The sequence below is a fragment of the Leucoraja erinacea genome, chromosome 27, assembly GCF_028641065.1.
Source record: "Leucoraja erinacea ecotype New England chromosome 27, Leri_hhj_1, whole genome shotgun sequence".
Classification (NCBI taxonomy): Eukaryota; Metazoa; Chordata; class Chondrichthyes; order Rajiformes; family Rajidae; genus Leucoraja; species Leucoraja erinaceus.
This window is the reverse complement of record NC_073403.1, coordinates 25,245,027-25,262,117: the sequence shown is the minus strand read 5'-3', so window position 1 is coordinate 25,262,117 and position 17,091 is coordinate 25,245,027. Positions and strand designations below refer to the sequence as shown.

Genomic DNA, 17,091 nt, shown 5'->3' with positions numbered 1-17,091 from the left:
AGAGGTTCCTGTCTTTGGATATTTATTTGAAGCAGTTTTTTTTTCTTTTTAAAGCACAGGTGTCCAGTGAAAGCGGTCCCCACAAGTTTATATATTTAATAGCAGCGACAGTGTACATCCGTGTTAGATAGTCTGCGCCAGACCTCTGCCGTCTGCACAAGTTGTTCTGGATGCTGAGACTGTCATACTGGCTCACTTCCATCTCAACTTCCCTCACAAACACGTTTCTCATCTAACATTTCCCACGCCCGATCCAGCTCTGGACTACTTAATCGTTTAAATCTGCCAAGATCCTTGGTCTCCAGGCGTTTACTTAAAATGCCCAGGAAAAGATAAAAATTCACTGAATTTTCACGGTTTCTACTGAATGTGTATCTCTTTTGCACCATCGTAAAGTCAAAACATCGTAAGTCAAAGCACCATAAGTCGAGGAGCATTTGGTATATAAATAGATGTTTCCTACTAATGTAGAAATCGGCTGCTGGACAATCCACATAGACATATACACACACACACACCTCTATCAATATGAACACTATGTTGTTGCTCAAATCATCCTTAATTGCAAAAGGCATTTAATATAGAAAACTTTGCCTTTTTTGAAAAAAGCCCTTGATAAAATTTAGTGCTAAAAAAACTGAATACAAAGGGCATACTGCAGATTAAGATGTGGTTGCAGTATTGGGAATCATTTCAAGACATTCAGCAGTAAAGGGTCAATGCACAACACAAGTAAATGCAAAATAAACTAATGTGCCAAAAATATTGTTTAAAAGCAAAAATCAATGCATATTTTTCAAAAGATTGATCCCAGCAACTTACTGGATTATAAAATAGTTAAATATTTGGAAGTACAGCAAAAAACATTTGGATATACTCAGTTTTATCCAACCACACTCTCCAGCCACGCCAAAATAAAAAGTTACTGCAATTAGAAATTCTTCATCCAAGTGGTAAATTGCCCAGCGAATCCCTTGTACTACGTGCAAGGCTGTTCCCAAAATTAACCCAAGAACCTACTTTTCTATTTGTTATCAACAATGTTGCTACATGGCAAAATTACCAACGCAGCATCAGTTTCCACACCAATAATGGCCATGGGCACCTCCAATTCACCATTGCCTCTGGACAGTTCCACAATCTCTAAATTGTCACGTTTGTTCAACATCCAACAATAGTCGAGCCAAAAGTTGTTTGGAAATAAATATTGCAAAGGCTAAAGCCACTGTCCCTACCACAAATACTGCTTAACGTGACACTCCTTCCATTCCATCTCCAGCAACCAGAGGTCATACTGGTTCCATAAGAGCCTTTATCTACATGTCAATGGTATTGTTAAGATCATTTCAACTGCCCCTCACTGCCTCTGCCTCAGCCTTTCTGAATTATTTAAATGTCCCTCTTTTTATTTTCAATTCAATTCCACTCACAAAAAGGTTTCAAAGTGCGCGTACAAAATTCCACTTGAATCTTAATTCACATCAATCACCTCCATGGTGTAAGTGATCCCTTAATTTAAAAATTGTTAGCCATTAATGTTCTAGTGCTTTGACCTCTTCAATTTATACAGATCCTTAAACCTTCCGAGAACTCCACACTCCTCCTTTTCTAACCTCTTTACCTGCACACATTTTGCCTTTAGATGCCCTAGACCTCTAAAACCATCTCCATTAAAAAGTTGTTTGAAACCTATTTTAACAAAGCATCTGGACACCAGCCCTAATATCTCGTTACATGACCTGGTGTCAAATGTTGTCTGAAAATGCTCATGTCAAACCAACCAAAGTTTCACTATGTCCAAGGCAGATTTATAATATGAATAAACATTGTGAATCCATACAAAAGTATCTCTATCAATTTGCCATACAGAATATTCACATTTTGTTAGCAAGAATAATGTAAATATGAATTTTAATATAATTCATCACAGGAGCAAAAAACAAATAATTTCCTGATTTGAGTGGCTATCGATAGAAAACTGCAGTTATTCTCAATAAGACCACTGAATTGAAAGAGCATCTATGTGGAATGGTTTTCTATAATTAAAACTTTTTCATCAACCAGTTAAATAATAGTGGTATATTCAAAAAATCTCTCCAGACTTTACCAGCTTCGGTGCTCTGGAACTGAAACTTTAGTGGAATTACCAATAGTGAATTACAACTGTGACCAGTTAATAAAGGTAACATGCAAACATTGTATCATATTTGATCAAAGCTAACAGTAGACACATTGTTCATTATCTGCTTCTTGAGCATCCATTTAACTTGCATGCTTTTCAGAGGAGCAAATAAGCTGTTGCATGTAAAGGTTGTATAGTTAGTATTTACTAATATGTTATTTAGTTTACTCCAAATTCAGTCTTTATGATCAAAGTAGGTTCTACATTCAGAGATGCAAAGTGAGGTACTATGATCAAAAAGGAATATTAACACTTGTTTAACATTAACACTTGTTAATATTATCACTAACATTTTTCACACGTTTTGTAAACCCAGAAATGTGTTAATAATTTTTAGTTGCTGCAGCTTTCTACCCTCTAATGACAAATTTAGGGATTCAATGTCAGCATAAAGTATTCTTGAGCAAAAAAGAAAGTACCGGAGGAACTCAGTGGGTTAGGGTAGCATCTGTGGAGGAAATGGACAGACGATGTTTCGGGTCAGGACCTTTCTTCAGACTGATGGGGTAGGGGGCAGAAAGCTGGAAAATATAGACAGGCTGGCAAGGGGCAGGTGGTTATGCAGCTAGCTTTATCATACACAAATATTCTTGTGCATGATAAAGCTCTCTGCATAATGAAACCTGATTTGAGAATAATACACCTAGCTGAAATGCTAGGTTTCATGACAGTGAGAAGACGACTTGCAGATACTGGGCAATTTGGTACCAGTTGATTCTTAGATTCATTCCATTTAGTTTCAGGAACAGTATGCCAATATGCAAAATAATAATAATAATAATAAATTTTATTTATGGGCGCCTTTCAAGAGTCTCAAGGACAGCTTACAAAAATTTAGCAGGTAGAGGAAAAACATGTAAGGGGAATGAAATAAATAGTAGAGACATGACTAGTACACAAAGTAAAGACAGAATACAATTCAAAACACAATACGAGGCAATTAATGCACAGATGAAAAGGGAGGGGGACGTGGGGCTAAGGATAGGCAGAGGTGAAGAGATGGGTCTTGAGGCGGGACTGGAAGATGGTGACGGACACGGAATTGCGGATCAGTTGGGGGAGGGAGTTCCAGAGCCTGGGAGCTGCCCTGGAGAAGGCTCTGTCCCCAAAACTGCGGAGGTTGGACTTGTGGATGGAGAGGAGACCGGCTGATGGGGATCTGAGGGACTGTGAGGGTTGGTAGGGGGAGAGGAGGTCAGTGAGATATGGGGGGGGGGGGGGGGGGGGCAGATGGTGGAGGGCTTTGTAGGTGAGGATCAGGATTTTGTAGGTGATCCGGTGGGAGATGGGAAGCCAGTGAAGTTGTTTGAGGACTGGAGTGATGTGATGCCAGGATTTGGTGTGGGTGATGAGTCGGGCGGCTGCGTTCTGGACCAGTTGGAGTCGGTTGATGTAGGTGGAGCTGATGCCAAGGAGAAGTGAGTTGCAATAGTCCAGTCGGGAGGAGATGAAGGCATGGATGAGTCTTTCAGCAGCGGGAGGTGTGAGAGAGGGTCTGAGTTTGGCGATGTTGCGGAGATGAAAGAAGGAGGTTTTAATGACATGGCGGATGTGAGGCTCAAGGGAGAGGGTGGAATCAAAGATCACGCCAAGGTTGCGGGCCTGGGGAGATGGGGAGACAGTGGTGCCGTCGATGGTGAGAGTGGGGTGTGGCTTTGGAGCCTAGAAAAGCAAGGCCAACGTACGGACTCATTGGCAACCGACATGCAATCTGGTTAACGCTCTGTCATGCATTGACCTTCAGTACTCACTAGTTTATGAAGTCTACTGCTTGAGTTTTGAGTTGATCTGCACTGTGTAGATCTGCCAGTATTAAAATTTCCGCTGCATTTTCCACTGACAAATTGCTGCAAAGAGCATCCTCACACATGACCTTCAAACGCTCCAGAGCATACTGAAACAATAAAAGATTGGATCATTTAGAAACAGTTGATGGGCAAGTATTACATACCAAAATTCCGATTACAAAATTATTCTGCTTCTGCCTTAATACACAAATGTGGTTCTATTATTTATAGAAGCCACCCTTGAACATTTTGTTGGTTTTTGGATGTTAAGTGGAATACTGAGACATTCATTGTGCCAGTAGTCTGGGAATGTTTTAAAATATATATTGAATTATCAACATAAAATAAATATTGAATTATTAACACATCTACTACTTGAAAATCAAATTCATATCTGCATGTTATTATGCACTTTTAAATCAGATTTGGACTGCATCATGAAATTAAAATGGAAGCTCGTCACTGACGAGTCGTCAGTACTTTCAAAACACCACCAGGTAAGCACCAAGATATAGCTAGGGATTTAGAACATGGACACATCACTATAATAATTTATTTCAGTCCCGCAGGATAGAGGACAAATCGTTTCCACTTAGCTTCTATGGCTTATGAGGTTGGTGATAAAATCAATGTGTGAACTGCAGACTATAGCACAAACAGGGCAAGAAATGCCCAACAATGCAAGGGAAAAGATAGTTTACAAAAAATACCAGTGCGTTACCAAATTGGAAAGAGCAACTGCAAAAACCAAAGTGTAGGCACAATTTAAAGTGCCAATTACAACAGACCAGGAACTCATTCAAACATTTTTTAAATATTTTTGTGCAACATCGTGTTTACATGAAATTGGCCCAGTTTTCCATAGAAAAGAGATAGCTGAGAGACTACCAGATTGAAGTCTTTGGGACAGGGAAATCAGGATTGTTTATACTTAGAAGCAATCAAAACTAGAGGCTATAAATAAAGTACGGTCAATAATATAGGGAAGAAACTGTACCTGGTATTAATAATTTGTAATACATTACAAGCTGAATTCACGAGGGAGAAAGAAGTAGAAGGACTGATGATTGAAGAATAACTATAATTGTGGTATAATTATGTTTCAATCATGGAGATATGGATTTGCTCCTTGAAATTACAATTTGATACATGGATGAATGGAAAACATGACATGCAACTCTTCACTCTTTCATTCTGATCCTCTAAATTCCATATTGATCTTTGCACTGCTATTGTCAGAAGAAGGCTTCTTAGATCAGCTAAGGCACTGCAACAAGCTGATCATTGCACTATTGTGCAAGTAACTGGATTAATTTTATTGCTGTAACATTATTCAAACATTCCTGAATATATACAAACATATATGTTTTAATCTGTGCTTACCTTCTTATTCCCATTTTCTCTTTCCTATTCATTCCAATTTTTCATTAAGTTGTTTTTAAATAATTAACACATTTCCCCCACAAAGTAGCATGAACATTTTGAAATATAAACATTCAAGTGTCAAAACCAGAAGAGGGCAATGTGCCGTTTAATTAGAATCTTCCACAGTATAACCCCACAATATCCTAATTTATCCCGCAGCTACAGTTAATCTGTGCTGGGATCTGAGGCAATTATTGAAATAATGTAATATTATTGGAGGAGTTCTAAAATCTACCCACCTCCAAACTTCAGTTAAATAGCACGATAAGCTATATATTGAATAAAGTACTGTCGCATTTCTAAATAAAATAGCAGAATAAAATTGAATACAGAAACCAGAACATTGTCTCTACCAGTCCATATACGCTTTATTCTCTTTGAAAGCAAAGCACTTATGTTTATTTTTATTTATTTTTTCTTAGTTACCTATCCAATGTAATCCTTAATACAGACTCCCCCTCAGCCAAACGACCCAGCAGAAAAGCAAGCTAAGTCCTTTAAATTTACAGTTATCGATGGTCCATCTAGTTCTATTAACTTGACCCACTTTTTTAATATTCTCTCCATTCTGACACATTTGCATATGATTTATCCCTGTGAGAAAGAATCCCCATTTTCCAAGTCATTCCTCCTGTTTATTAACTCGGACCTAGTGGCACCCTTGTAATGAGTCTATTCTATATTAAATTTCCAAAATGGGATGGAGCAAAGCCTGGAAAGTAATTGGTGCATACAGTGATTGGGGAGGGTACGGAAGGAGTGAATGGCAGATGGGTGAAGTATGTGACAAAGGTGGAAGATGACAAAGGTCGTCAGATGAAGAAAGGAGTGAAATGTAAAGCTTGCTTGGGAGAGGGATATGGATGGAAGAGGACGGGGTGAGGAGAGAGGGGAGATAAAAGGGAAATATTGGACGGTGATGCAAGGTGTGTGTATAGAGGAGGGGAAACGAGCAGGTGACTGGGCTGGTAGGGGAAGCGGGTGGCGGATCCAGGGAAAGCAACCGGGGCTGGAGAGTGTGGTATTAGCCTTTAATCTTTAATGTGGAAACAAGCCTATGAAAAGTATTCTAAAGCTCCTTTCTTATGTAACTAATGTCTTAAAATACTGACAAAGATTTCCAGAACTGGGCCATGGATGACATTAAAATATCACCCATGGGGATAAATGCCTTCAACACTCTTAGCTTTACTCTTCACTTTAATCCACTTTGTTATAATTTCCCTAAATTCATACCAACTAATAATTGGTGAAAGATCTTCCATGTAGCACCCCAAATAAGCCATGGCACAATATCCAGTGCATTTCTTTAATTGCCAGGCAGCTCACCTCCTCATTGCTGTTCACAGGATTGAAATCCATGATGGTTATTTTCTCTTTACATGAGATAATTTCACCCTTAAAGTCATTAATTACATTTGTTTCAAATATACAGCGCCAAAGACCCTGGTTCGATCCTGACAACGGGTGCTTGGCTGTAGGGAGTTTGTACGTTCTCCCTGTGACCTGCCTGCGTTTTCTCAAGGATCCTTGGTTTCCTCCCACACTTCAAAGCCAAACAGGGTTGTAGGTTAATTGGCTTGATATAAATGTAAAATTGTCCCTAGTGTGTGTACGATAGTGTTAGTGTGCGGCGACCGCTGGTCAAAGTGGACTTGGTGGGTGGAAGGGCCTGTTTCCGCGCTGTATCTCTAAGCTTAAATCTATTCAAGGTATTACATTTACTGGTTAGATCAATTCAGCCTTCCACTTTAAAAATGGATACTCTTCTCCAGCATAGATCCAACACACAAGGCAGCTGCAGATTCTTATTTTCCGGGCCCCAGGAATGTTCACTTTCTGTGTCCTTAATGTATTCTGTCAGGCCTTGATGCACTTTATTCCTTAAATATATTAACATCATTCAAAAAAATGCTAACTGTTCACCTTTTCCAGCCATTGGTATTCAGCTTTCCCGATGTCCCTTTTACTGAAGATGGATGCAAGTAGTTAAACTTTAAAGTACTATTCACTTATTTTCAATTAGTAACATTTTAAATTGCTATTAAGTTTTATTTTACTAACTCAATCGAGCACCATGAAGTAGGGATTACCTCAAAAGTGAACCATGGATGAGGGAATAATTTTATGACCTGCAGTTTCGTCTTACAATGGCAAACTGGTTTATAAAAGCAAAGGGATAGCAGCAGGACTGAATTACACAAGTAATTGAATACATAAAATGTAGGGTTATGCAGCTGAACTTTAATCATGTCCAAATATACCACATTGAGTCAAGAAGAAATCCTTTTCTCTGACCAAGTCTTTTAACTGATAAAAATTATGGTTAACTGAAAATGATCTACCTTTACAATACCAAAGAGACTAATCCCAAGAAGAAAAATCTACCTGACTAACATGGTATCAGGAAAAAGGTTTGATAGTATGGACTTTAATCCAGATTAAATATAAACCTACAACAATGATGATGGACAAAAATGTCTAGGAGCATTTAAGTTCAAGGATAACAGGCAAATTATTAGCCATGAGGAACAGTCAGACAGAAACAGTAACTGGAGCAATTACCAAATGCTTTGAAAGGTATTTTTGAAGGAAGCAAGGAAAATGTCAAAGAAAGTACTCAGTTCTACAGCAAAGGAATATAATGATCAAAATAGCAGATGAAAGAAGTTTGTTCACCAAAATGGAGAACATGTGTGTGGTCATATCATTGAGGAGATTAAAGTAGCAAGTGTCAGATGAAGAAGAAAGGACTTGGAGGTGATCAAAAAATACAGTTTCTCTCTGGGACAAAGAAAGCCAGAAGAAATCGTTGAAGATCAACGCAACTATGACAGTCCAGAGAACCTGCCTGTGGTCTTGCAAATGATGGGTGTGGAACGAGGCAAACCAGTGAAGTCTTAATGTTTAAGTGGTCGGAATTGCGATAAAGTGAAGGTCAGATATCATGCCATCTGAATGTAGTTGGATCATGTTTTACATGGTGATTTAGTTGAAACGATCAAGCACTAAAATTATCAATGTAATATTAGGTAAGATAGAAGATCGTGGAATTGGTTATGAACAAATTATCTCAGTATTGTACAGAAAATGATGAACTGTCACTAGAGTGTTAACTACTCCAGCAAATACTGGACATACACCAAGCAAGTACAGTGAGCTTACTTGCTTGGTGTACTGGTGAGCTTACTAATCGCAAAGGGACTGGCAGGTCAAGGAAGACCTCCACAGCTGATGACAGAAGAATTCTCTTTTGTAATAAAGAAAAATCCCCAAACACCTGTCCGACAGATCAGAAACACTCTTCAGCAGTCAGGTGTGGATTTGTCAATGACCACTGACTGCAGATGACTTCATGAACAGAAATACAGAGGCTACACGGCAAGATGCAAACCACTGGTTAGCAGAAAAAAAGATGGCCAGGTTACAGTTTGCCAAGAAGTACATAAAAGAGCAACCAGAGTTTGGGGAAAAGGTCTTATGGACAGATGAGAAGAAGATTAACATATCACAGTGATGGCAAGAGCAAAGTATGGAGGAGAGAAGGAACTGCCCAAAATCCAAAGCATACCACCTCATCTGTGAAACACGGTGGTGGGGGTGTTGAGGCCTGGGAATGTATGGCTGCTGAAGGTACTGGCCCACTTATCTTCATTGATGATACAACTGCTCATGGTAGCAGCATAATGAATTCTGAAGTGTATAGACGCATCCTATCTGCTCAAGTTCAAACAAATTCCTCAAATCTCGTTAGCCGGTGGTTCATTCGACAGCAAAACAATGATCCCAAACATACTGCTAAAGGAGTACAAAGGAGTTTTTCAAAGCAAAAAAAAAAAAAAAAAAAGTCAATTAATGTGTGGCCATGCCAATCGCCCGATCTGAACCATTTGAACATGCCTTTATATGCTGAAGAGAAAACTGAAGGGGACTAGCCCCCAAAACAACCATAAGCTAAAAATCGTTGCAATACATGCCTGGCAGAGCATCACCAGAGAAGACACCTAGCAACTGGTGATGTCCATGCATCGCAGACTTCAAGCAGTCATTGCATACAAACGATATGCAACTTAATGCTAAAAATGACTACTTTAATTTACATGACATTGAACGACGACTATAAGCACTACAGTAATCTCTACATGGCGAAACCAAAATGTATAAAAATGGCTCTTATTAAAATCTGACAATGTGCACTTTAACCACATGTGATTTTTTTTCTATTACAAATCTCAAATTGTGAAGTGCAGAGGCAAATAAACAAATAAATAAATGATCGGCCTGTCCCAAACATTATGGAGGGCACTCTATGTTTTCAATAGATTTGAAAACTCTGGAGCTACAATTCCATGGAAAAAGGGATTACCACATATTTATTGGTGATAACTTCATTAGCAACATCAAATTCATTTTCTTTGGTAAATAAAATTAGAACTGCAACTCTGTATTTGTTTGGAAGAGAGCATTGCATTGCCTACCAATCCATGGGAAAATATTATGTGAAGGGGGTGGTTCATGGAAATGAAAGAGTGGACCATGAAGTCTCAAAAGGAACAGTCCCATTGAACAGGGGTGGCACAGTGGCTCAGCGGTTGAGTTGCTCCCTTACAGCACCAGAAACCCAGGTTTGATCCCAACTATGGGTGCTGTCTGTGCGGAGTTTATACGTTCTCCCCGTGACCTCATTGGTTTTCTCTGAGATCTTTGGTTTCCTCCCAAACTTCAAAGATTTACAGGTTTGTAGGTAAAATTGGCTTGGTAAATGTAAAATTATCACTATTGTGTAGGATAGTTTTAATATACGGGGGTCGCTGGTCGGCGCGGACCAGGTGGGCCCAATGGCCTGTTTCCACACTATACCTCGAAACGAAACAAGAGTAGCGCATAACCACAATTAGCTATATTTCAATAGTATTTTGTTCATTTGTTAAATATTAGCCAACTACCCCCTTCTCTCACCTTATCAGCAGCTGCAAGCAAGTCATCTGCCATTTTGTCAAGATTTGGTGCTTTCCCCGTATAAATAAAGCACATCATCTCTTTAAATACTTCAGGCTCTACATCATTAATTTCCACTCGATTCTATGACAAAATTAGGAAGGAAAAGGAATTATGAAATATTCTTCAGCTGCTCAGGGAAAATTAAAAACATTTGCAAATTTAACCAACATCAAAACTCACACTTTTTTAATTTTTATGCAATATACAAATTCTTCATCACATGACGAATATTAAAGAGTTGCACATGAATATTTGGTGTTATTCCACTGGGGCTTTAACCTTTCCTGAAGTGGCCAGATGCAAAGATAGACACAAAATGCTAGAGTACTTTCTGGATGGAAGGAATACACCAACATTCTTCAGCAAAACACAAATGAAGCTCAATAAAATATATTTTTTCACATTTTAAAAACTGACGAGGGTATCAAGTGTTGTTAATTCCTCTCATCCTAACTATGCATTCCATGTTATTAAAGAGTTGCAAGGAGAGACACTTTGGTTTTTTTTGTGTAATCGTAGGTACACAATGACATTCAGCAAACCAGTCTCATTGTGTATATGCTGGGGCTTTAAAGTCTAAATCATGTACTGGCTGATCTGAAGTGTTCAGATAAATCTAAAGTGGTTAGTCTAAAACAAAGATAGACACAAAATGCTAGAGTAACTCAGCGGGACAGGCTGCATCTCTGGATGGAAGGATGTTTAATTTGTGTTTATTGTATGTTTTGTTATTATTGATTGTGTGTATGACTGCAGACAACATAATTTCGTTCAGACCGAAAGGTCTGAATGACAATAAAGGATCTATCTATCTATCTATCAAAATAAACTCGACTATTACTGTTGCTACCAAAGCAGAGAGAATACCCATTACATTAATCATATCTTTGAGTGGTTAATCTGATGGTTTCACTCATCATATTTATGAACAAAGGGAAATCCAAGAGCTTTCCATCTTGATTATCTTTCTAAAGAGTGGGGCATAATTAAAATATATTGAGTTCGTTGGAGAAAAGGTCCATATTATCTCTGATATGAATCACAATATACTTCACCTTTTTGCTTTCTTCCATTTCATGTTCAAACATGGCACTGAAGACTGGCGAACGAGCTAAAACATGGAAATAATTTTGAAAACAAACTCCATTAGTCGAGCTTCCAATTAACTACCCAAGATTTAGTTCATTAAGTATTAAAAAGAAACACTGAATGAAGGTAGAGAACAAATTACAACATAAAATAAACAAAGTCTAATCTGCGCAATCCTTATTTCAGAAAAATGCATTAAGATTCAAATTGGCACCTGGTATTAATTTAGGATCATATAAATTTCAATAAACCATTTAAAATATGTATCATACAATCAAATGATCAATCCACATAAACAGTGCAGCTCTGGATTTTTAAGCATCAATTCAAACTGAAAGAACAGGTAAAAAACATCAGCAGAGTTTTTAGAGATATGAGCTTTCAGAGATTACAGTTGAAATACTTCAAACGTGGCCACTGGGAGTTAAGCAGATCAAATGTGCTGTACTGATGCACACCTATATTTTATCACATACACAAAATATTGCATTCATTCAAATGGACAACCTTAGGGTAAAGGAGAAGGTGCAAGTAATTCTCATTATCAGTGTCAGCTGCTGAAAGCATTTATTTTCAGCTTTTTTTCTCAAAAAAAGTGCTTTTTTTTTGGTTGATAAAGTCTCATTACTGAAAATGAAATTGAAATGAAATGATTCAATGTTTTTGTCAGTGTACAGTACAGAGACAACGAAATGCATTTTTAGCATCTCCCTTGAAAGGGAGACACAGGGCGTCGCGGTGTGCCCGCGCCTGCCGCCGTACATTCCATTACAGGCAAAGGTGGGTGAAGTGTCTTGCCCAAGGACACAACGACAGTATGCACTCCAAGCGGGATTTGAACCGGCTACCTTCCGGTCGCCAGCCGAACTCTTAGCCCATTGTGCTATCTGTCGCCCTGATAAGCTGGTGGATATGTTATTGGATATAATAGTGCTTGTTATTGGCTGCAATACATTGAAAGGTAGAACACACCGCTTTAAAATTACTGTTACTTCTGCAGCATAGAAGACAATAAACCCATCCAATGTTTAAATGACTAAATAAGCAAACTATTACAGAAGTTTATTTACCCAGAAAAATCAATGAGAAACCTAATCAACAAAATGTGACTTTTTTCTCGAAAGCAGGAAATAAAGGAATAAACCTGAAGAGATCATTGAATGTGCATGTCAGAGAAATATACCATATAAACTAAATATACAAAAGTAAAATTCCTAGATCTAAAATGTGAGATGTGGAAGAAAGATTATTTACACCTCTACCTCAGAGTCTGTGCACTGCAACTTTCCTCTTATGCCAGTGGGTTCCAAGTCCATAGCCCCCGGAAAGTGGCAACACAAGCAGATTGAGTGGTTAAAGGGCCTGTCCCATTGTACGAGGTAAATCAAGAGTTCTCCCGAGTTTTCCCCTGATTTGAACTCGGAGAATGTCCGTAGCGAGTCCGTAGGAGTTCGTGAATGTCCCGTAGCAGCTCGTACGAGTAACGGTAGGTACTCGGGAAATCCCACAAACTCGTGACGTTTTTTTTCAACACTGTGAAAAATGTCCACGAGTAAAAAAAATACTCGTGATGAAATAAATTGTTACTTTTTACTCGTACAAGCCGCTACGAGACATCCACAAACTCCTACGGGCCTGCTACGGACATTCTCCGAGTTTGAATCAGGGGAAAACTCGGGAGAACTCTTGAATTACCTCCTACAGTGGGAATGGCCCTTAAGAATGCATACAGTGCGTTTTCTTTCAGTGGTTGGAGCATTGAGAACAAGAGTCAGGAAGTCACGGTGCCGCTTTATAGGACTTGGGTTCGGGTGCACTTGGAGTACTAGGTATAGTTATGGTCACCTCATTATACGAAGAATGTGGAAGCTTTAGAGAGGGTGAAGAAGAGGTTTATCAGAATGATACCTGGATTAGAAGGTATTAACTGTAAAGAAAGATTGAAACAGACTTGAACTATATTCTCTGGATCGTTGGAGGTTGAGGGGGAGACCTGATAGAAGTATACAAAATTATGAGAGGTTGTGATCGGGTAGACAGTTACAATCTTTTTCCCCCAGGGTAGAAATGTCAAAGGCTAGAAGGCATAGCTTTGTGAAAATGGCAACATTTAAAGAAGATATGTAGGGCAAGATTTTTTCTTAAAGAAATGGAGAGAAAGGATGCTTTCAATGCACTGTGGGGGTATTTGTGGAGGCAGTCACAACAGTGAGATTGTAAAGGCTTTTAGATAGCCCTAGATAGGCACATGGATATGCAGGCAATGGAGGGATATAGATCATGTGCAGGCAGATGAGATTAGGTTATCTTGGCATTATGTTTGGCGTGTTGGAGGGCCAGTTCCTGTGCTCTACTCTTCCATATTGTATGATGTTTCAATAAATGGTTACTTTATTCCTGAAGAGGGATATGACAAACTCCCACACCTGAAATATCTTTTCAGGTTTTGATCAAGACTGGAAATTCTGACATGGACCTTCCTTTATTTTTCACTTTTGATTCGCTTTACCTGGAGGAACACTGTGAGCACAGTGGTGAATGGAAACATGTTCTGGTGAGGTAGATTATGTCTTAAGATAATATCAGTGCCAATATGGGTCCTTACAATCCCGAGATATACACAGAGGAGGAAGAAGTTTAAGAATGTTCCAAACCTGCTAGAATTGCTTTATGTGCTTGAAATTCTTGGCCCGCTACGCAAAGGCAACAGTCTGTAAACCTAGAGTTTTCCCATAATCCTCCAAGCTCATCTGCTAACCGACATTCAGGAACTTTCACCATGTTCATGGTGTTCTGGCCCGAGATATTCACCGAATCTTGGACCACACTAACCTAAAGTGCAACAGAAACACATACATATGTTACACCATCATTGTGCTTAATTCCTAATGTTTCAAATCAGCTTTAATTCAAATAAATGCAACATCACAGATATTAAAATAATGCCAGTTGGAAATCCAGGCTTAAAGTCTTTTTGTGCATAACTTTGTACAAAACTATTGTAGTCTGACTGTATAAGCATAATACAGGTTAAAAGTTCATAGGGAAAATCATTACACTGCATTTTCCACTTTGATATTCTATTGATTTATTGAAATGCCACTTTCCTTATAAAATTAAATGTCAATAAATGAATATGCCTCAAAGCTCAACAAACCTCATTCACAACATTTATTCAACTTTGAAAGCATCTGAAACAGCAATTTGCAAATTAAAAGTACAGTATTATTTTTCAAAGCCAGTTCTAATTGAAATAGCTTTTATTGCCGTTACTAAAACACTTTTACCTTACACAATTGTCAACTGCAGTTTCTGGCAAGTTTCCTAATGGTGAAGTTTGGTGAATAAATAATGGCAACATTAATGGAAGAACAAACAAAAATATAACTTGAAAATATCAATGAACTTTATTCTGGCCATCCTCACCTACAAATATGCACCCTCATTTGCCAATCCATGCAAAAGTAGAATTAATGACTTCCAAATGTGTTGAACAATCCAAATGTATAAAAATAAATTGCCTTAATCTGCACCCATGATCAATTAGACACACGCGTTATATAAAGTTGATCATATTATGTGCAAGGATTATATACAGCGTGGTCCAAAGCCCTTGAAGAGACACTAATTTTACATTAACTGTAAAATATCATTGAAAGCAGTGTTGGCAAATAGCCAAGAAGAAACTTGAAGTCACATGAAATAGCAAAATTGATAAAACATAAGCCAAGCTAAAATGTGGAATTCATAAAATGTATGGCCACAATAATACAGTGAAGCTCACTTCACTTCAATAAAACCAGAGTTGGACTTTGGGGATGTAACCAAGACCATATCCTTCCCCATTCAAAGAACTAAAGCTAGTTCAAATGTGAAATAATGGCAAATGTTAAAACTGAATGAAGATTAATTTTGCTTTCAGAAACAAAAATAAATGCAGGACTAAATTCGATTGATGTGAACAGGTCATGAGGTCGTGCAGGAGTCTATATATGATGAATGTTAATTTGTGTACAAGAACTTCAGTGGCCATTTAATAATAATAATAATAATAACTTTATTTGTTAAGCACCTTAAAAAACAACCAAAGCTGACCAAAGTGCTGTACAGAAAAAAAAAGAAAGACATCATAAAACAGGCAGAACAACAGAACATACAGCTAACACGATGCGCATAAATTACATATGAAAATCCAACAATAAATTAAAAGACATAAAAGACATAAAACATGAGTACAAACCACGCAGCAAAAACAAGCAAATAAAGTAAATAAATAAGTCGACACCTTACTGGTCTACAAAGGCCACGGAGAATTTATCACTTATCTTGCTTATCACCATCTCAAAAGTAGTTAATTGTACTATTGTATTGTAAGTAGTTCAAGTGTGCATACATGCAGACACATAGATGGCAGTAATCAGTAAAGATTGCCATTGAGTGACATCTCCTGCAAAATGTTCATCATCCAAGTCAGATTTTGGCTTTGCAGCCACATCTCTCCCCTCATCACATTATCATGTAGTCTGCCAAGATTCCTGACCCGCATGCTCCCAGCTGAACACGCCAGAGCCCCAAAGTCTAATTCAGTGTATTTAAAAACTCAAATTAAAAAATGTAATTATTGTGACTGAATCAACAATATCGATTACACAGAATTGTTGAAGCAATTAACAATGTAATTTTTTTATAAAATGTAATTCTTTACCATTTTTCCCCCCCCAAACAATTTTGAAACAATACCCACTATTCAAACCAAAATCCTCATTAGGAATAGTGGACATCATATCTGCATTACATTTTTATTTGCCACACTTGTTTCTTTGAACTGTTAAATTTAAAGAATTGTATCTGCTCATTATGCCCTTTTGCAAAGTGTAGTCAACCCAACAGATGATCTGCTGATCCTACTTCCCTTTAACTAGGGGGAGTCCTGAACTACTATCTACCTCATTGGACTATCTTTGATCGGACTTTACTGATTTTATCTTGCACCAAACGTTATTCCCTTATCACTGCGAATGGCTCACTTGTAATCATGTATTGTCTTTCTGCTGACTGGTTAGCAGGCAACAAAAGCTTTTCGCTGTATCTCAGTATACATCACAATAAATTAAGCCAAACTGAATTGATCATGGTCAGATCACGAACCCTGCACATACAAACTGGGACCTGAAAATTGCGCCATTCTGGTGACTCTGCAAACTGTCCTAGTGGACTATACACGTGCTGTATCCGAGATGTTTATCTAAAATGTATCTAAGTGCTTACGTATAGCGATACTCAATTTCACTCGATAGCTGTGACAAGAACCATTGAACCATTAATACTTTTTGAAAGGACAGTTTAAAAATAATTTGATTTTAATAACTGATATTACTGATGTCTAGCCTCTGGGAACAGTGCCATTTTGAAAAGTAGTTGCTAACACACTTCATGACTATCATTTCAATTATAAAGTATTTTATGAAGTGTCAAAACCTATTCAAGATCTGATATTCCCCACAAACTTCCAAAACCCTCACATATCATCACGTTATATAACACAGTAAGGAGAAAGGACGAAGAAGAAATCTAGTTTTCTCCGACTTACAATCAGATGATAATCCT

At 38.0% G+C, this 17,091-nt stretch overlaps 1 protein-coding gene across 2 annotated transcripts in view; it reads right to left on the bottom strand.

The window, feature by feature from the left end:
- spop (speckle type BTB/POZ protein) overlaps positions 1 to 17,091 on the bottom strand; it is a 94,915-nt gene that overhangs the window by 11,482 nt on the left and 66,342 nt on the right. For both annotated transcript variants that reach the window (XM_055657323.1, XM_055657324.1), the window contains exons 6-9: positions 14,139 to 14,316; positions 11,451 to 11,506; positions 10,354 to 10,476; positions 3,934 to 4,076 (exon numbers count right to left, since the gene is read on the bottom strand). In XM_055657323.1, coding sequence (XP_055513298.1) covers positions 3,934 to 4,076; positions 10,354 to 10,476; positions 11,451 to 11,506; positions 14,139 to 14,316 — 500 coding nt within the window. The remainder of the gene's footprint in view (positions 1 to 3,933; positions 4,077 to 10,353; positions 10,477 to 11,450; positions 11,507 to 14,138; positions 14,317 to 17,091) is intronic.